Source organism: Anomaloglossus baeobatrachus, chromosome 4, assembly GCF_048569485.1.
Source record: "Anomaloglossus baeobatrachus isolate aAnoBae1 chromosome 4, aAnoBae1.hap1, whole genome shotgun sequence".
Classification (NCBI taxonomy): domain Eukaryota; kingdom Metazoa; phylum Chordata; class Amphibia; order Anura; family Aromobatidae; genus Anomaloglossus; species Anomaloglossus baeobatrachus.
The window spans coordinates 521,397,639-521,418,358 of NC_134356.1; the positions used below are offsets into that span (position 1 = coordinate 521,397,639).

At 49.3% G+C, this 20,720-nt stretch overlaps 1 protein-coding gene across 1 annotated transcript in view; it reads left to right on the forward strand.

Moving 5' to 3' along the window:
• Positions 1 to 20,720, forward strand: part of ADAMTSL5 (ADAMTS like 5) — a 152,097-nt gene that overhangs the window by 41,819 nt on the left and 89,558 nt on the right. The window contains exon 2 of the mRNA XM_075342792.1: positions 17,133 to 17,202. Within this exon, the coding sequence (XP_075198907.1) occupies positions 17,133 to 17,202 (70 nt within the window). The remainder of the gene's footprint in view (positions 1 to 17,132; positions 17,203 to 20,720) is intronic.

The following is a 20,720-nucleotide window of genomic DNA, read 5'->3' on the forward strand; positions in this document are numbered from 1 at the left end:
GATTTTAAGACGCACCCCTCATTTTCCTTCCAAATTTTTTGGTAGGAAAAGTGCGTCTTATAACCGAAAAATACGGTACTTATTTTTTCACTGACCAAATCTGCGAGTAAAAATAATCGCAGGATGCTGATTTGACTCAGAAATTGGATGAGACTCACCCATTCAAGTGTATGGATGTGAGAAAAAAAACGGATGTCATCAGATTTTTATGGATACATTACAATTCTGTAATTTAAGAATGTGTAAATGGTCCTGTAAATGATTAATAGCTGCTGCTGTAAAAAATGGATTACACACAGATGACAAGCAAGAAAAAAAATCATCCCACTTTCCTGGATGAAAATCTGAACTATTTTTATATGGTCTTGTGAACCTACTATGAGAACAAGGTACATCTACATTAGGCCAACAAAAATGTGTGCTCCACTGCCCACATCTGGGAACGTTTGTGCTCCAGATCGGGTGGGAATAGGGGACGGACATCTTGAATTATCTTACAACAATTTCCACCTCCTTGACGTAACAAGCATCAATGAATGTTCACATGTTGCATAAAAGCCATGCATTTTTTACTGCAATTTTATGTTTTGTTTATTTTTTGCGTTTTAAAGCCATGGTGACAAGCACTGCAAAAACACTGAAAGAATTGACATGCTGCGTCTTGGCAAAAAAGCTGCAGGGCTCAAAATTCACACCCAAAAAACTATGCATGTCCATAATTTCAGAAATCTGATTATGTCGGTACTGTAAAACATTGCGTATTTTATGCACTAAATACGCTGTTTAAAAAAAAAAAAAAACGCCATGTGTGAACATAGTCTTAATGTTCCTCTTTGTATCATAATGAAGTTTAATCTTGGGCTACAATGGACACATTTGGGAAGGTATGGCAGCAGAATAGTCAGACAATAGTGGAGCTGTGGGGGTAGCAAAAAGCTGCTGATAGGTAAAGATGAATATTAAATGATAAAAAAGTATACTTAAAAGTATTTTAAGCATGAGCCTAGATTACTTACTTGAACTCAATATTTTCATATGTCTTTTACGATAGAATCATCCATGGAGTGGTGTTTTAAATCTAAGACCCCTGCCTTATACTTAGCCTGCGGCGTTTTCATCCAGGTCCCATGGCACCATCTTGTGCCCATAGCTTTTTACTGCCCATAAGTCTGAAGTTACGTTACAAGTTCTCAATACATGTCTATGGGAGACAGAATGGGGCTCACATAGAGATGTATTGATTTGTGACCTCCGGCACGCTCCATGAAACAGTGGATCTGCCGGCAGGACACAGAGGTCACAAAGAGCCTCTCACCGGGAGCGTCAGTGAAAACAGATGAAGACGCATAAGACATATTGGGGACCTTCACTTCACCAGTGGTGAGGGGTGTTTCAAATCTAATATATAAAGCTGAATGTGTGTATGTCCGGGATTGGCATCTGCACCGTCGCAGCTACAGCCACAAAATTTTGCATACTCACACGTCTGGACCCCGAGAGCGTCATAGGCTATGTTTTGAGGGGAAATTTTAACCCCGCGCTTTACAGTTATTTGCCAAAAAACCTGCCTCCGTTAAAGCGAATGGAGCTGGGAGCCACAATGCAGCCAGAACTTCAGAAGAATGCGCAGCCACACCCTTATATGGAATGTTGGCGTGTCACAATGCAGCCAGGGAAAGAGACAGACACAGACAGGGAAAGAGGCAGACACAGACACGGTAAGAAACAGACATAGACAGGGTAAGAGACAGACACAAAGAGACAAACACAGACAAAGAGACAGACTGACAGGGAAAGAGAGAGACAGGTTAAGAGACAGACACAGACAGGTAAAGAGACAGACTGACAGGGAAAGAGAGAGACAGGTTAAGAGACAGACACAGACAGGTAAAGAGACAGACAAAGAGACAGAGACAGACACAGGGAAACAGACAGACAGGGAAAGAGAGGGAAAGAGAGAGACAGGTGAAGAGACAGACACAGACAGGTAAAGAGACAGACAAAGAGACAGTGACAGACACAGGGAAACAGACAGACAGGGAAAGAGACAGACAGAGGGAAAGAGACAGAGGGAAAGAGGGACAGAGACAGACAGGGAAAGAAACAGACAGCGAAAGTGACAGAGATAGACAGACAGACAGGGAAAGAGATTGAGACAGATGGAGAAAGAGACAGAGACAGTCAGAGACAGACAGGGAAAGAGATAGACGAAGAGAGAGAGAGACAGAGAGATATATACAGAGGGGGAGACAGACAGAGAATGGGAGAGAAACAGAGAGACAGTTACTATCCCGAGCAGCGGATATTGTGTGCAGAATAAATTTTTGTTAATACATTCTATTTTGTTAACAACAGTTATTAACCCGAGCGAAGCCGGGTAGTACAGCTAGTATTACATATACATCCAAGTACATAAGGAATACAGTAGATGATCCCTAACTGTTATTGCATTGAAGAGAATCAGATCATTATGCAAAGGTCAAAATGAGAGACAGAATTCAATACTAGCTATTTTTCCAGCACCCATGACGGCACCACGAGAGAGGGGATCCGCCCTTCAAGGACAGGAAACCTCCAGAATAAAAAGGGGCGGCACCTCTCCCCGCATCAGTTGGTTTTCTGTCCTTGAACAGGGAGCCTCCAGAGATCTAATCGATTCCAGAAGGTCCTGAGGGGCCGAAGATTCAAGTCCGGCGCCCGGTCGACCGGCTCTGGCAGCGGCACGGGTCCTGCTGCGGTCGGCCGCGGTGCTGGGGAGCCGCCGCATCAGACCCACGGGGGTCCGGAGTGCGTGCAGCGCGCCCGATTGGAGCGCCGGGAGCCTGCGGGGCAGGTAAGTGGATCCTCCAGGGGACCTGTCCGCAGGGCTCTCCTGTCGCGGCATACCCACGGGGGTTATGTCTGCGCACGGGCTCCTTCCCTTCCTCCCCCCCTCCTCTCCTTACCGGCGTCCTGTTGCTGAGGAGCTGTCAGTGGTGAGATGTAACCGCGACGCCTCTGGAGGACACAGTGTCCGGGCGCGTGCCGGCCGAGATGGGGGGGGCGGCTGCTGCAATCCCTGCGGGGCGTCCTCGTGGCAGCTGAGGATGTGGCGCTTCCGAGGAGCGCCATATTGTGGATAGGAAATGTCCGGGATGTGCGCAGGCGCGCGTTTGTTCCAATGTGCGGCCTGTGGAGCCGGATGGGACGTCCGCCGGAAGTGGGGGCGGAGTCGCCAGCATATCTTTGAAAATTAGAGCGGCAATCCTCTCTATGGTGCCTGTGCTCTGTGGCCATGACGGACAAAGAGTCAGCAGCGTCCCCTTCGCCTCCCTCCTCTCCAAAACCTCCCTCTGATCATGATACAGCCTCCCTGAAGCGGCAGCAGAAGGGGGGAAAGGAGGACAATGTCGCTGGCTCAGGGGGCAAGCGTGGGGGGACGGATGACCGGTCCTCCAAACGAAAGGAACCTGACTCTCCTGACAGAAGACGGCCTTCTAGAGGACGGAAGTCAGATGAGGGCCCTGCTGAACCGGTATAGCCTCTGGGCATCGGTGGGTGAGTGCACCTCAGATGTTCCGCTTTTAATGGCGGTCATATTGTCTGTGTTTTTTTTATAGGAGCGCAGTAAACCTAAGAAGTGTTTATCTAAATCCAGACATAAGGAATGTGCCTTGTGCTGTAAAGAACTTGCTGGTTCTTGGACTAAGAGATTGTGCAAAGGCTGCATTCAGCAAACCTTGTCAGAGGAACAGCCAGGGTTTGCCTCCGACCTCAGGTCCCTCATACAGGAAGAGGTCAGGGACTCCCTCCGATCATTGTCTGGAGCACAAAGTGCTGGGGGTTCTCGGGCTCCTTCGCCGGTCCACGAGGACTCTGATAGGTCTGATGGGGAATGTGATTCCTCTGGCTCTACTTCCCGCTCCTCCTCTGATAGTGACTCAGGGGGTCGCCAGTGCTTCCCACTCGATAATATGAAGAAGTTAGTTAAGGCGGTGAGGACCACCATGGGCCTCACGGATGAGAAACCTGAAAAGTCTATCCAGGATAGGATGTTTGGGGGCATGGAACAGAAGAAACGCCGCTCCTTCCCAGTGGTGGATAAAATACAAGCCTTGATTGCCCGGGAATGGAAGAGGCCTGATAAGAAGCATTCCATTCCTGGCGCCTTGAAGAGAAAATACCCGTTTGAGGAGGCCTCCTGTTCCACATGGGATAAGGCGCCAAAATTGGATGTGGCTGTCGCTAAGGCATCCAAAAAGTTTGCCTTGCCATTTGAGGACATGGGCTCCCTGAAAGACCCATTAGATAAGAAAGCTGATCACTTCCTAAAAAATACCTGGGAAGCTGCTGCCGGAGGACTAAGGCCCGCCATTGCGGCTACCTGTACGGCTAGATCCCTGACTATATGGATTGACGAACTGGAAGACCAGTTTAGATCCCGAGCACCTAAGGAGGAGATTGCATCCTCCCTCTCCAAATTGCGGGGGGCGGCGGCCTTCCTTGCGGATGCCTCGGCGGACTCCACTAAGTTGGCTGCAAAGTCAGCATCCCTCTCCAATGCGGCTAGAAGGGCTCTCTGGCTGAAGTGCTGGCCAGGGGATCTGCAGACTAAGTCTAAACTCTGCAATATCCCTTGTCAAGGTGAATTTCTGTTCGGGCCGGTGCTGGATGACATCCTGGAAAAAGCTAGCGACAAGAAGGGCGGCTTTCCCTTTCCATCATTTCCTTCTTCACGGCGGTCCTTTCGGAGGAAGCCTGTTCGCCGCCCCACCCGACCGCGGGATCGGAATACCTGGTCCGATAGAAAGACTCAGGGAAAGGGGTTCATGTTCAAGGGCCCCTCAAAACATCAGAATAAGTCGTCCAAGTGACTCGCTTTCCCAGGTCGGAGGGAGGCTCTCTCAGTTCCTTCCGGCCTGGGAAAGGATTTCCTCAAGTGCATGGATACTGGCCCTTATACGCTCCGGCCTCCGGCTTCCCTTCCTTCGGCCTCCTCCTCACCGGTTCGTGGTTACCCCTCTGCGTCGTTCCCCGGCGGAACAGCTGGCATTGGAAGCAGAGGTCCGTCACCTCCTCTCCAAGAGGGTTCTAGTGGAAGTTCCCTCAAGGGAACAGGGAGAAGGGTTCTATTCCACTCTCTTTCTGGTAGGGAAGCCCGACGGTTCCTATCGCACAATCATCAACCTGAAAGCCCTCAACCGGTTCCTTCAAATAGACAGCTTCAAGATGGAGTCCGTGCGGTCCATAGTGAAATATCTGTATCCCCACTGTCACATGGCTGTCATAGACTTACGAGATGCATATTCTCTTGTCCCAATCCACTCTCTCTTCCAATGCTTCCTCAGGATAGCCCTCCACATGGACGGTCGGGTCTGCCATTTCCAATACAAAGCCCTCCCCTTCGGTCTGGCCATCGCCCCGAGGATTTTTACGAAGATAATAGCAGAAATGTCGGCATATCTGCGTCAGAGAGAGGTCCTTCTGATTCCTTATCTGGACGACTTCTTGATCGTGGGCGCCTCGGCTCTTCATTGCGCGGCCCTTCTCCGGCAGGTGCAAGTTTCCCTGCGGGAGCTGGGCTGGTTGATCAACGAGGAAAAGTCCAGATTGCTTCCATTAAAGGTTCAGCTGTTTCTGGGACTCACTTGGGACTCCGATACTGAACTCTGTCGGTTGCCTCCTTCCAAAGTGGCAGCCCTTCGGACCCAGATAGACCGGACTCTGAGGCACCGGCGTCTGACTCTCCGGGGGGCGATGTCCCTCCTGGGCTCCCTGACTGCGACCATCCCGGCCGTCAGATGGGCTCAGGCACACACCAGGGTCCTACAGTGGAATATCTTACAGCATCAGACGGCTCACGGGGGCCATCTGGACAGACTCATCGTTCTCAAACATCGCACATTGCAGTCCCTCTATTGGTGGCTAGATACAGTCCACTTGGGCAGAGGGGTGCCTTGGAGGGCGCCAGAGCCCGTGGTGGTAACCACCGACGCCAGTCTCTACGGTTGGGGGGCACATCTGGACGCTCATTTCATTCAGGGACGATGGTCTGGAGAAGAAGCTCAAAATTCCTCGAATACAAGGGAATTGCTGGCGGTGGAAAAGGCGTTAGGTCATTTCATGCCATGGTTGAGGGGTCAATATGTAAAAGTTCTGTCGGACAACCAAGCGACGGTGGCTTATCTCAACCACCAAGGGGGTACTCGCTCCAGACACCTCATGTCCGTCGCAAGCAGGATCATGTCTCAGGCGGAGGCTCATCTGGGTTCCCTGTCGGCAGTACACATCCGAGGGAAGGAGAACGATTTGGCGGATTTTCTCAGTCGCACGCAGTTTCACCAGGGCGAATGGTCTCTAAATCAGTCCGTTTTCAACAGGATAACGGGGATGTGGGGTGTTCCCGAGATAGACCTCTTTGCAACTCGGGCCAACAGGAAGGTTCCCCGATTCTGTTCCCTGGATCCAAGGGATCGTCCTCACTCGGTGGACGCACTGTTGCTCAAGTGGGACTTCCGCCTCACATATGCCTTCCCTCCACTCATCCTCCTCCCTGCAGTACTCAGGAAGATACGGGAGGATCAAGCAGTCGTGATTCTCATAGCACCCTTTTGGCCGAAGAGACCTTGGTTTTATTGGCTGACGCGTCTGTCAGTCACCGATCCATGGATTCTCCCAGACCTACCGGATCTCCTATCCCAGGGGCCAGCCTTCCACCCACAGCGCACCAGGTTACACCTGACGGCGTGGCTCTTGAGAGGTCGTTGTTAGGCACTAAGGGGTTTTCTCAGGGTCTGATCTCCACCTTGATGCAGTGCAGGAAGCCTGTCACTACTCGCATTTATGGGCGTATTTGGGCGAAATTCCTGACATCTTCGGGTGCGGATCCGACTAAGCCACCCTCCGTCCCGGTTGTCCTGGAATTTCTCCAGAAGGGTTGGGAACTGGGTCTATCCGTTAGTACCCTTAAGGTGCAGATCTCCGCACTGAGCGCCTTGTATAACCATACCCTGGCTGGTGATCCCTGGATATCTAGGTTCGTTAGGTCCTGTGCTAGGTCTAAGCCTCGGGGAACCATGCCTCTTCCGTCCTGGGACCTTAACTTGGTCCTTTCAGCTTTAACACGGCCCCCATTTGAGCCATTAGATTCTATCTCTCTCAAGCATCTGTCCCTTAAGACGATTCTCCTGGTAGCCCTCACTTCTGCCCGTAGGGTTAGTGACCTTCAGGCCTTATCCATTTCTCCTCCGTATACCCAGTTTTTTGAGGACCGAATAGTTTTACGTACTGACCCTGCCTATTTGCCGAAGGTGCATTCCCACTTCCATCGATCACAGGAAATAGTGCTCCCCTCTTTTTATGCCAACCCTTCTACTCCGGAGGAGATGGGATGGCACTGCCTGGATGTTAGGCGTTGTCTTCAAAGGTATCTGTTGGTCACCTCGAAGGGAGGAGGGATAAGTCTCTGTTTGTAGTCTTCCAGGGCTGTAGCAAGGGGCTTAAGGCTTCTAAATCCACTTTGGCGAGGTTGATCAGGGATGCCATCTCGGTTGCCTACGCAGCCGGGGGGGAAGAAGTACCTCCTGGTTTGAAGGCACACTCCACGCGAGCGATGGCATCTTCCTGGGCGGAGAGATCGGAGGTCTCCATCGAGCAGATATGTAAGGCGGCAACCTGGTCTTCTCCGTCCACCTTTTTTAATCACTATCGTCTTGATTTGTCGTTCACCGACATCACCTTTGGGAGGCGGGTTCTGCAAACTGTTGTCCCTCCCTAGGTCTTCCTCTCTGTAATTCTCTCGTGGTGCCGTCATGGGTGCTGGAAAAATACGTAATTACTTACCGGTAATGTGTTTTTTCTGAACCCATGACGGCACCCTTACATTCCCTCCCTGCACTTGGGGGTTGCTAGTTTGCTTCCCTTTTCACTCCTCTTCACTGGGCGGTTATGGTGGCGGGATATGTTTTTTAACGATGTTGCTTGTTTCGGAGGTCCTGTGATGCTCGGTAATCAACTGATGCGGGGAGAGGTGCCGCCCCTTTTTATTCTGGAGGTTTCCTGTCCTTGAAGGGCGGATCCCCTCTCTCGTGGTGCCGTCATGGGTTCAGAAAAAACACATTACCGGTAAGTAATTACGTATTTTTTTTGTTGTTTTCTTCCCCATTATATCATGATTTACACATAGAAGTCCCTTGTTTTCTATCTCGCTGGTTTCACAGGAATGTAGACGCAAAATGATCTTGGTCAGTGAGCACACATGACTATAGGGGTGAGAAAGATGATTGATCTGTGTACAGAAATACACACCTTGTCACATGTAACACTGTGCAAACACAAAGCCTTACAAACAAGATTAAATATAGTAACTATGATGTTGATTCATTACTTGTATAAGCAGAAGGAACATCTATTATTATCCATTGTAAATGCACGTCATGTAGTAATCTCTGTGTAACCACACTGCAGCTATGTGTGCCTACGATTGTAGAGAAAAGCTGGGAAGGAAAAACCGTGGAGGACATCAGGGCTTTGGTGCCTTCCATTTTATGACGCGTTGTGGTGAAATCCTGTGGCTATTAGAAAGATGACTTATATTTATAAGCAATGCTTCAGAAAAAAATCATTGCTAGAATTGATAACAAATTTACGACAAATCCCCAGTGAATTTGCAAAAAAATCTGCACGTTACTTATACATATCGTTTTGGATTTGGCTGAGAATTTCATGCAGTCACTTTTGATACAATTTTTTTTCCACAATGTGTGAATTTTTTTTTTTTAAACCCCTTTCACTTGAATTGTGCTGTAAATTTCTGCAACTATGCAATGCCGAATCCACACTGTGAATCCTCGTAAACATAGCCTTAGCCATGATTTATTTATTTAGAGACTGGCACTGTTGTGGGGGCACAGCGGCGGGCACTGTCATGGGAACACGGCGGCTGGCACTATCATGGGGGTACAGCAGTGGGCACTGTCATGGGGGCGCAGCGCCTGGCATTGTCATGGGGGCACAGTGGAACAGCGACTGGCACTGTCGTGAGGGCACAGCGGCTGGCACTGTCATGTGGGCACAGCATCTGGCACTGTCATTGTGTACAGAACCTGGCACTGTCATGGGACATAGTGGCTGGCACTGTAATGGGGGCACAGAGGCTGGCACTACCATGGGGCATAGCGGTTGGCACTGTCCTGGGGGCACCGTAGCTGGCCTTGTCATGGGGGCACAGCAGTTGGCACTGTCACAGGCACAGAGGCTGGCATTGTCATGGGGGCATAGTGGCTGACACTGTCCTGGGGCACAGAGGATGGCACTGTCATGGGGTACAGTGGCTGGCATTGTCCTGGGGCACTGTGGCTGGCACTGACGAAACTACACTATATCAAAATTTATAGAATTAGCCATTTCTATACATTTTATTTTCTTGCAAGGCATTCTAAAACAGCACATTTGATGCAGGGCTCTTTGAGTGATACCCAGTGCAAAACATTTTGAGCTGCCCGTAACCATCTAATTAAAAAATAGAGATAATACACACAGCGATATAGGAAAAGCCTGTTTTGGCTCCCAGGCTTTTTTTTTTTACTGCAGCATGTAGTAGGAGACAGAAATTGCCTTTAGTGCTATAGTATGAGCAATATGAACAGGAGCTACTGGAGTGATGTGGTTTTGTTTGGCCTCCATTACAAGTGTATACAAACTCTTAGCCTGAAGCACCTTCCCCTTGCACATTAACCAGTTAAGTAGGTTATGCAGAGAGGTGGCCATACTTACAGCTTACAGGAGAAGTCCCAGAAACTTGCATAAACCACAATGGAGAGAGCTGTATGGTCAGTTCCCTCTGGAGTACAAATGGTGTAGAAGTAGATTATATTTGTCATGTCCAGCGCAAGTCTGATGTTTATGGCATATACCGTACTTTTGCCGTAAGTGTTTTGGATGGTATTACTACTATAAATTTGCTTGTGACTCATGGGATTGGTTTCTTCTGACATTGGAGCCCTAAACCAAAAGGGTTGTATATCGCTGATATAGGGCATTGTGACGTAAAACAACACCGCCTTCTGTAATATAATGATTGTTACATTTCGATCACTGAATGATAATTTTAGGGAACAAATTAGTAGTGAAATTGATTTATTATTAATTAGTGGAACATGTCGGTGATAGTTAATATGTACATCATAGTCAGCCATTTACTGGGGGTAAGCTCGGACTGGCCCACAGAGGAACAGGTGAAAATCCCGGAGGGTCCTTGTGAAGGAGTGCTAATCAGTGGTCCCTATACATATGGTTCAGTATTTACAGAAAAAGGCATTTTCTAATCATGGTTTTACCCGGTTTAATGTAATATAGAAGCAAATGTATACTTGTGTGCTAGGGTCAGGTGTACCTGAGCAGTGAGCCCCTAGATTTAATGTTACTGGTGGGCCCTTTCTGCCCCAGTCTGACACTGAGTGGAAACTATCGATACTAAAACATGGGTGTTGATGTTTCTTGAAGTGTAGGGCGGTAGGGTTTCAGAGAGAGAATCAGAAAGCCACATCTGCTTCTGATAAGATTTCAAAGCTGAACCATGAAACAGGTCAAGGAGCACATGTCAGTTCAGCTTTCACCATTCACATATCTGATATCTTCTGATAAGTGATGACCTGCTGCCTAGGATTATTGACGTATCATTGTGAGAGACAAGTTCTTATCCCTGTAATTGCAGTCGTCTATTGAATGTTGGCTGGGATTTGAGGTAGGGATTAAGTAGTTAACGCTGTGTGATGGACATCAAGGCTTTATTGCAATGGGAACTGGGGAATGTACGTTAAATAATATCATGGGAGAATTGAGGTAGGAGGTGGAAATGTCTGTCATATGGTGTAACATAAAACTTTTCAGCATATCAGTGTGCCTTCTATGCTTTTTAGTGGAATTAAAGGTTTTCAATGGTTCCTGTCCAGAGGGCCTCTCTGACACCATAGCATCAACTTGTCACTCATTCACACAACCACAGAGTACACACCTTATCATGTGCTTCCTTTAGTGCCTAATCTCTCCGATCAGGAACATTTCTTTCATGTTGAGTCAATTTAATAGACTGTTATGGATGTGCATTACAGGATCCGAGGTCAAGTGAGATCTTTAAACATTTCTGTACTGACAGAGTTAAGAGACACTTTGCTCCTCCAAGGTATTTAGAGCCAAATATACAAATGATGTCTTATAAAAAAAAATATATATATATATATAATATATTATGCATATTATGTTGCTTTTTTAGGTAAAATACACTTAAGTAGAACTCAGGAGCAGACACAGACAGGAGAGGGCCCTGCAAAAAGACAATATATGGGGCCTTAGCTCATCAAAATGCTCAATTCCACCTACTTTGGATGTATAAGTGGGCGCCCTTACCTCATGGACCCCTGTGTGGATGTACAGATTGCACTAATATGTCCGCCGTTTATACCTTTGACGAACTGATATCTAGATTGTCAATTTTATAGCAGGTACTGTGCTTTCATGCTTCCTTGTTAGGGTATGACAGTGGCTCAGTGGTTAGCACTGCAGTCTTGCATCCTGGGTTCAAATCCCACCAAGGGCATCTGCAAGGAGTTTGAATGGGTTTCCTCCGGTTTCCTCCCACACTCCAAAGACCTAGTGATATGGACCTTAGATTGTGACTCTGAGCCCCAATGGACAGTGTTGCTGACGTATGTAAAGTGCTATGAAATTAACCCCTTAACGACCTTGGACGTACTGAGTACGTCATGGTGACATGGTGCTAAACGACCCATGACGTACTCAGTACGTCATGGCGAAATCGCGGTCCCGGAGCCCCGGGGAGTGAAATTTATTTACTTAAACGGTAGATTCGGGAAGGAGGGGACCTCTGCCTGACCTCAGGAGGGGTGGTGCCTCCTCCCCGAACCTACAGAGGCTGTGATTGGCTGACGAACGCCGCTCAGCCAATTACAGCCACTGTAATGTTCCAGCCATTGAAAATGGCTGGAACATTGAAATCCAGCCCTGATCAGTGCTGCTGTAGCACTGGCCATTGGCTGGAGCTGGGTGATCGATGCTTCACCCGCCCCCAGCTCTGATTGGAGAGACCGGTCTTGTGACCGCTCTCTCCAATCAACGTGGATCTGCGGCCTGTGATCGTCCCTAGAAGCCGAGGAGAGCGGTAAGTTGTTGTCCCCGCCGCCCGCCCCTGTCCCCGATCGCCCCCGCCGCTGCTCCCGCTTCACCGCTGTCCCCGCCGCTGCTCCCGCTTCACCGCCGCTGTCTCCGATCGCCCCGCCGCTGCTGCCGCTTCACCGCTGTCCCCGCCGCCATGCTCCTGCTGCACCGCCGTCCCCGCCGCCATGCTCCTGCTGCACCGCCGTCCCCGCCGCCATGCTCCCGATCCACCGCCGTCCCCGCCGCCATGCTCCCGCTGCACCGCTGTCTCCGCCGCCATGCTCCCGCTCCACCGCTGTCCCCGCCGCCGCTCCCGATCCACCGCCGTCCCCGCCGCCATGCTCCCGCTGCACCGCTGTCTCCGCCGCCATGCTCCCGCTGCACCGCTGTCCCCGCCGCCGCTCCTGATCCACCGCCGTCCCCGCCGCCATGCTCCCGCTGCACCGCTGTCTCCGCCGCCATGCTCCCGCTCCACTGCTGTCCCCGCCGCCGCTCCCGATCCACCGCCGTCCCCGCCGCCATGCTCCCGCTGCACCGCTGTCTCAGCCGCCATGCTCCCGCTCCACCGCTGTCCCCCGCCGCCGCTCCCGATCCACCGCCTTCCCCGCCGCCATGCTCCCGCTGCACCGCTGTCTCCGCCGCCATGCTCCCGCTCCACCGCCGTCCCCGCCGCCGCTCCCGATCCACCGCTGTCCCCGCCGCCATGCTCCCGCTGCACCGCTGTCTCCGCCGCCATGCTCCCGCTCCACCGCCGTCCCCGCCGCCGCTCCCGATCCACCGCCGTCCCCGCCGCCATGCTCCCGCTGCACCGCTGTCTCCGCCGCCATGCTCCCGCTCCACCGCCGTCCCCGCCGCCGCTCCCGATCCACCGCCGTCCCCGCCGCCATGCTCCCGCTGCACCGCTGTCTCCGCCGCCATGCTCCCGCTCCACCGCTGTCCCCGCCGCCGCTCCTGATCCACCGCCGTCCCCGCCGCCATGCTCCCGCTGCACCGCTGTCTCCGCCGCCATGCTCCCGCTCCACCGCTGTCCCCGCCGCCGCTCCCGATCCACCGCCGTCCCCGCCGCCATGCTCCCGCTGCACCGCCGTCCCCGCCGCCATGCTCCCGCTCCACCGCTGTCCCCGCCGCCATGCTCCCGCTCCACCGCTGTCCCCGCCGCCGCTCCCGATCCACCGCCGTCCCCGCCGCCATGCTCGCCACTGTCCCCGCCGCCGTCGCACCCACCTTTTTCAGCCGCTGCTGCCCCCGATCGGCGGCGGCCGCCGCCTCCTTCATCGGCTGCCCCTTCTCCATCGCCACACCACCTATCCCTCCATGTGCTGCAAGCCACCCTCCCCCCACGTGGGGGGAGGGTGGCTGGCTTGCAGCACATGTGGGGGGAGGGTGGCTGGCTTGCAGCACATGTGGGGGGAGGGTGGCTGGCTTGCAGCACATGTGCTGCAAGCCAGCCACCCTCCCCCTACATGTGCTGCAAGCCCCCCTCCCTCCCCCTACATGTGCTGCAAGCCCCCCTCCCTCCCCCTACATGTGCTGCAAGCCCCCCTCCCTCCCCCTACATGTGCTGCAAGCCCCCCTCCCTTCCCCTACATGTGCTGCAAGCCCCCCTCCCTCCCCCTACATGTGCTGCAAGCCCCCCTCCCTTCCCCTACATGTGCCATCTCTCTCTCGCATCAGACTCTGCCCCCCTCCCCGATCTGCTGCCTGCTCTCTCCCATTTTCCATCTACTGCCCCCTCTCACCCTCCTCGATCTGTTGCCTCCTTCATCTGCTGCCTCTTCTGTCTGCTGTGATCCTGCTGCCTAGATCCATCCTGTAAGGTAGGTATCCCCATCTCACCCCCCCATCCTCTGCCGCTCCTCCATCCGCTGCGCCATTTCCCATCCATCCGCTGCGCCATTTCCCATCATCCATCCGCTGCGCCCTTTCCCATCCTCTGCCGCTCCTCCATCCGCTGCGCCATTTCCCATCCATCCGCTGCGCCATTTCCCATCATCCATCCGCTGCGCCCTTTGCCATCCTCTGCCGCTCCTCCATCCGCTGCGCCATTTCCCATCCATCCGCTGCGCCATTTCCCAGCATCCATCCGCCGCTCCTCCATCCGCTGCGCCATTTCCCATCCATCCGCTGCGCCATTTCCCATCATCCATCCGCTGCGCCATTTCCCATCATCCATCCGCTGCGCCCTTTCCCATCCTCTGCCGCTCCTCCATCCGCTGCGCCATTTCCCATCATCCATCCGCTGCGCCCTTTCCCATCCTCTGCCGCTCCTCCATCCGCTGCGCCATTTCCCATCCATCCGCTGCGCCATTTCCCATCATCCATCCGCTGCGCCCTTTCCCATCCTCTGCCGCTCCTCCATCCGCTGTGCCCTTTCCCATCTTCCATCCGCTGCGCCCTTTCTCATCTGCCACCCCGCCCTCTCGCATCGCATTATCCAGCGCAGTTGCTCGCTTCCAGACTGCAGTGGATGATGCGATGCGAGACTCGTGCATTGCTCTCTTGTTTGGCACTGGTCTTAGTGGCAGGCGCTCTTTTTTTTTTTTTTTTTTACTGATGTCTGTATTTTTTATTTCGCCAAACTAATTTTTTTTGTATGGGGGGGGGTCTAGTTTCCAAAATGGGATCACATGTGGGGGAGCTCCATTGTTTAGGCACCTCAGGGGGTCTCCAAATGAAACATGGCGTCTGCTAATAATTCCAATCAATTTTACTGTGAAATGGCGCTCCTTCTCTTCTGAGCCCCGCCGTACGCCCAAACAATTGATTTCCACCACATATGAGGTATCGTCGTACTCAGGAGAAATTGCACAATACATTTTATGGTGCATTTTTTCCTGATACCCTTGTGGAAAAAAAAGCTACCTGTTTGAAAAAACAATTTTGTGGTAAAAAAAAGAATAAAATATTTTCACGGCTGAACATTACAAACGTTTGTGAAGCCTCCAGGGGTTCAAAGTGCTCACTAAACAGCTAGATAAATTCCATGAGGGGTCTAGTTTCCAAAATGGGGTCAATTGTGGGGGAGCTCCATTGTTTAGGCACTTCAGGGGGGTCTCCAAATGAAACATGGCGTCCGCTAATAATTCCAACCAATTTTGCTGTGAAATGGCGCTCCTTGCCTTCCGAGTCCTGCCGTGCGCCCAAACATTTGATTTCCACCACATATGGGGTATCTGCGTACTCAGGAGAAAATGCACCATAAATTTTATGGTGCATTTTTTCCTGATACCCTTGTGATAAAAAAAGCTACCTGGTTGAAGCAACAGTTTTGTGGTAAAAAAAAAATTTTTACTTTTCACGGCTCAACGTTATAAACTTCTGTGAAGCCCCCAGGGGTTCAAAGTGCACATCAAACATCTAGAAAAAATATTTGAGGGCTCTAGTTTCCAAAATGGGGTCATTTGTGGGGGAGCTCCATTGTTTAGGCACCTCGGGGAGTCTTCAAACCCGACATGGCGTCCGCTAATGAGTGCAGCTAATTTTGCACTCAAAAATTCAAATGGCGCTCCCTGCCTTCCGAGTCCTGCTGTGTGCCCAAACATTTGATTACCACCACATATGGGGTATCTGCGTACTCAGGAGAAAATGCACGATACATTTTATGATGCATTTTTCCTGATACCCTTGTGAAAATACTAATTTTTATGGCTAAAGTAACATTTTTGTGTTAAAAAAGTAAAATGTTCATTTTTTCGTCTACATTGCTTTGGTTGCTGTGAAGCTCCTAAAGGGTTAATAAACTTCTTGGATGTGTTTTTGAGCAGAGTGAGGGGTGCAGATTTTAGAATTGGGTCACTTTTGGGTATTTTCTGTCGCCTAGGTTTCTCAAATCACTCCAAATGTGATGTGGTACCTAAACAATTTTTTTTTGTAAATTTTGTTGGAAAAATGAGAAATTGGTGATGAACTTTGAACCCTTCTAACTTCCTAACGGAAATTTTTTTTTTTTCAAAAATTGCGCTGGTGTAAAGTAGACATGTGGGAAATGTTATTTAGTAACTTTTTTGTGTGACATATCTCTCAGATTTATGGGCATAAAATTTCAAATTTTGAAAATTGCAAAATTTTCAAAATTTTCGCTAAATTTCCGAAATTTTCACAAATAAACGCAAAACATATCGGCCTAAATTTACCACTGACATGAAGTACAATATGTCACGAAAAAACAATCTCAGAATCGCCAGGATCCGTTGAAGTGTTCCATAGTTATAACCTGTCAAAGTGACACTGGTCAGAATTGCAAAAAATGGCCGGGTCTTTAAGGTGAAAACAGGCTGGGGGCTGAAGGGGTTAATAGCACTATATAAGTGAATAAATATTATTATTATTATTATTATTATTACACTCCTCTACAGTCTTTTCTGTAGTGCTGAAGATGACATACAAGACTTATTTCTTGGATGCTTATAGCCTAAATGTTGGGCTCTTCCCCTCCATTGAAACATAATTTACACATTGGTGCATATGGATTGCAGTTTTTATTTCCCACCTACTTTGATAGCTTTTTCAATCTGTTACTAGAATTTCCAAAGACCATGGTTTAGAAAAAAACTTACTCTCCATAAACATTGTAGCACATAAATATCTCCATATTAAAGGAAGTTTTCTAGGCCTACAAAATGATAGTAAGAATATCAAATTTGTAGGGGTCTGATTCGCGGTTTCCCATCCCACCCCCCTTACAATCAGCTGATTGAAAGGACCATGTCCTCTTTGTTTACTAGACGTATGTTTGTACATTCTGTAGCAATCCCAGGCACAGGTACTAGCAAATGTACAGATCTGATTGTTAAACTACAAAAATGGCACAGCTGATGGTGGTGGTGCCAAGAGCCTAATCCCCACCTCGCTGATTTTGATATCCTTATTTATTGATATGATTAAACTTATAATGCTGCCCGTCACCAACCATTTTTGGCAAACATTAAACACAATTTGTCTGTGTACTCATTCACTTACTTGGTCTTTTTCCCTTACAGATTGGCACATCGATGTTTGGCTACTCTGTATGCAGTTTTGGTGGTTCTTATTATTCCATCCTACAGCCAGGTACAGTACAGTTGAGTCTGCTCTATTAACTGGCATACACTGATGCCCATTTATCACTTTAATAAGGTTATGTAATTAATACCCTGCTTATCCCACTGCATGTCTTTTAATTGTTTTTGACCAACCAAGCATTTAGGAGTAGAATGGTCTTCAACATTGAGCAGGTTACTTGCTATTCAGATGTCAGGTTGAGTTCTTTCTACCATGTGATCCAGTAATGTAGGAGATATATTTCATAGATAGTGTTTGTCATGAAAAGGGGGAGTAAGAGGAAGTTACAGCCCCCCTTCCCACCACCCGACAGAGCAAGCACGTGATTCGCTCTCTAGCGCCCCTCTTATAGCCAGGTCAATTATGGAATTGCCCGACAATATGCCAGGAGGCCGCTGTTCTACTATGCTGATGATTGAAGGGTTCCCGGTGAGAGTAAGGTATATATTCCCCCGACTCCTGCGGCGGAATATATGTAATCCTCCCCTGATCTCACTGGCTGCCCCACAATGATCCTTGGCATAAACTCACTGCCACCAATCGATTACGATAACTATTACGCCGAGCCCACAGACGTGGAATTCAGGATCGAGATAACAGAACAGCCCAAGATTAAATTATATATTCTTAATCGCCGTAAGGGCTCACTACATACTACAATATATACAATATGGAATTTACAGAATATATATATATATATATATATATATACATATATATATATATATATATATATATATATACATATATATATATATATATATATATATATATATATATTTATATATATATATATATATATAATGTCAGAGTACATTTACAGATAAGACGGTTTCACAAACAATTATCAGTTGTATCAATTACCTTATTTGTCTGGCTACAGGGGGGCGCTGTTCGACCAGGGTTCCATGGACTTTCTCACATGTTTATAGTACACACGACGCCCGAGTAAAGAAAAGCCAAAAAATATCCACATTGTCTTTATCAAACTGGCTACAATCCATGTCCCCTTCCCCTGGTAACCTCGCAGTGGTGTACTGCCCCACCCCTGTCTTGAGTCTAAAATAATATCCCAAAGTGAATATTATCCGCAACTCCGGACTGGGAGGTCCGATCGGGACGGTTCTGGTGTCATCAGATCCATCTGTGTCCCCTCTGCCTACTGAGTCCAAGCACGACTCCTCTACCGAACTCCTACTTGCAGTTATCTGTATCTCGCCGCCCCAGGGCGCGACAAAGAATTCGAGGGTATACAGAGATGTGGCTCGGAGTCCCAATTTTAACGATGTAGGGGGTGTATGGCTCAGACGCACGGTAATATCATAACTGTGTATGACATTACGGAGTCGGGAATATGAACTCCTGCTGAGAACGAGGGTCTTCAATCCCTTTCAAGCTTCTCAGGGTTTTCCAGTTTCCCACCCACTCCCTTGATGAATAGACATATCCCCCAGGGCGTCTTCCTCTGACTTGGCAGTGTAATTGGATTTGACACCTTCCCAGATGCTGAGTGATCTGAGGGGAATCTCTGTGTGGGAAGGGAGGGGGGTGACAACAGGTAGTAGCTGACTGACATGACTAAACGTCATAATTCTCATCATATCTCAGGATTTCCCTCAGTGTTCCTTAGGCCCCTTTCACAAATCGTTTTTTTGCCGTCCGTCACAATCCGTCGAATTTTGAAAAAAAACAAAACGGATTCGGCGACTGAGGTCACTGGATTTGTTTGTTTCTCATCGACTTGTATTAGCGATGGATTGCAACGAATGGCCTACTGTTTCATCCATCATTCGAGGGATCCGTTGAAAATTGTTTGTCCGGTCATCGGAGACGAAGGCCAAAGTAACAATTGTTATCTATGTCAAAAAATCGGACAGCGACGGATTCGCGACGTCTGTCGTTTGGTAGAATGGAAGCCTATGGGCGCAGGATCCATGGTAATCCGTCAAATGACGGAATCCAGCGACGGATTCCATTTTTCTTTAACTGAGCATGCTCCAATTTATTATTTAGCCTCCAGCTAGTCGGATCCGTCGTAAAATGGATCCGTCGCATCAGTTTTGCCACAATCTGCGACGGATCAGTCTAGAAAATGGAATGTGACTGACGGCAAAAAACTGATGTCTGAAAGGGGCCTTACCCGGTTAAAAGTTAAGCACTATCTTAGATATTTATCAAGGGACGCTCTGTCAATAGTAAAAATACTGGGAGTGGGAGACGTTCTCAACATAATGATATCATTCCCTCAAAATGAACTCCATTTTATCTGTACGTCTTACAAACTTTAACCTGTCACTATTACCTGCTGAGAACATCAAATAATTTATTTGCTTATTGGCTCTTTAAGAACTTTGTTCACTAGGAATAATATAGCAGAATGATGAAGAATGTAACATTGTACATGAGATCACAGTCGTCTAAATGTTTGTTAGGCACACGGCTTTCTCAACGTCTCCATACACATGATTGTTCGTGTGTTTTAAGTGAGGAGAAAGCTGCTGCCAGACTCCTGTGGTTGTTGCTTATCTCCCCTAAAAAGTAGAGGTTCTGATCCAATCCTTTTTTTTCCATTGACAATATCTGTGTTGGGGGGGGGGGGGGGGAAGTACAGTTACCCCCATACACTACAGATGGTTCCACCGAAATCAGCAGGTTAGGAAAAATCTCCTCTGAAGTGTATGGGGCCTTCAGGCTTCTGTTGATCCAGCCTATAGGGCCCTATGTGACATAAACACAGTACCGGCTATGAGCTGCTGTACCTGTATAAGAGAGCCATATCGGCCCTTTATTGTGCTCTTCAGCAGAGAACCCGTAGGTAAGATATCACCAATCTCTGGACCAATTACAGTCTTGAAGAACCCTCTTTAGAAATATGCTATTTTATAGCTATTTTAAAGGGAACCTGTCAGCAGAAATTTCGCCCAAAACCTTAAAGATTCCCCCTCTGCAGCTCCTGGGCTGCATTCTAGAAAGGTCCCTGTTATTATTGTGCCCCCTGTGAGACTAAAATAAAGACTTTATAAAGTGGTACCTTTTTGTATGCAGATTCTGTAAATGTGACACGGGGGCGGGCTGCCTGATGGCCGTTATGCTGCCTCCTGCCGCTTTAGGCCGTCCCCCATCGCCGATTTCCATAGCTGTGAACGCCGCCCAGTGCTCCACAGGTCCCCGCGCATGCCCAGTGCTCATCTCTCGTGGATGAGCACTGTGCCCAGTGTCACCGCTGGTGACGTGCGCGCAGGCTTTAGATTATGGGCGGTGCTGTGATGTTTATTACCAAGCAGCCGCCCATAATCACGGGACCGCGCTTTCCCCCTCGGCGTCCTTCGTTCTGCGCAGGCGCGGTGCTTCTGACCCCACGTCACCTCCTTCTATTTCCTGCCTCAGGGCAAGATGGGAAGGAGGTGACGTGGGTCAGCAGCACCGCGCTTGCGCAGAATGCAAGACGCCGAGGGGGAAAGCGCGGTCCCGTGATTATGGGCGGTTGCTTGGTAATAAACATCACAGCACCGCCCATAATCTAAAGC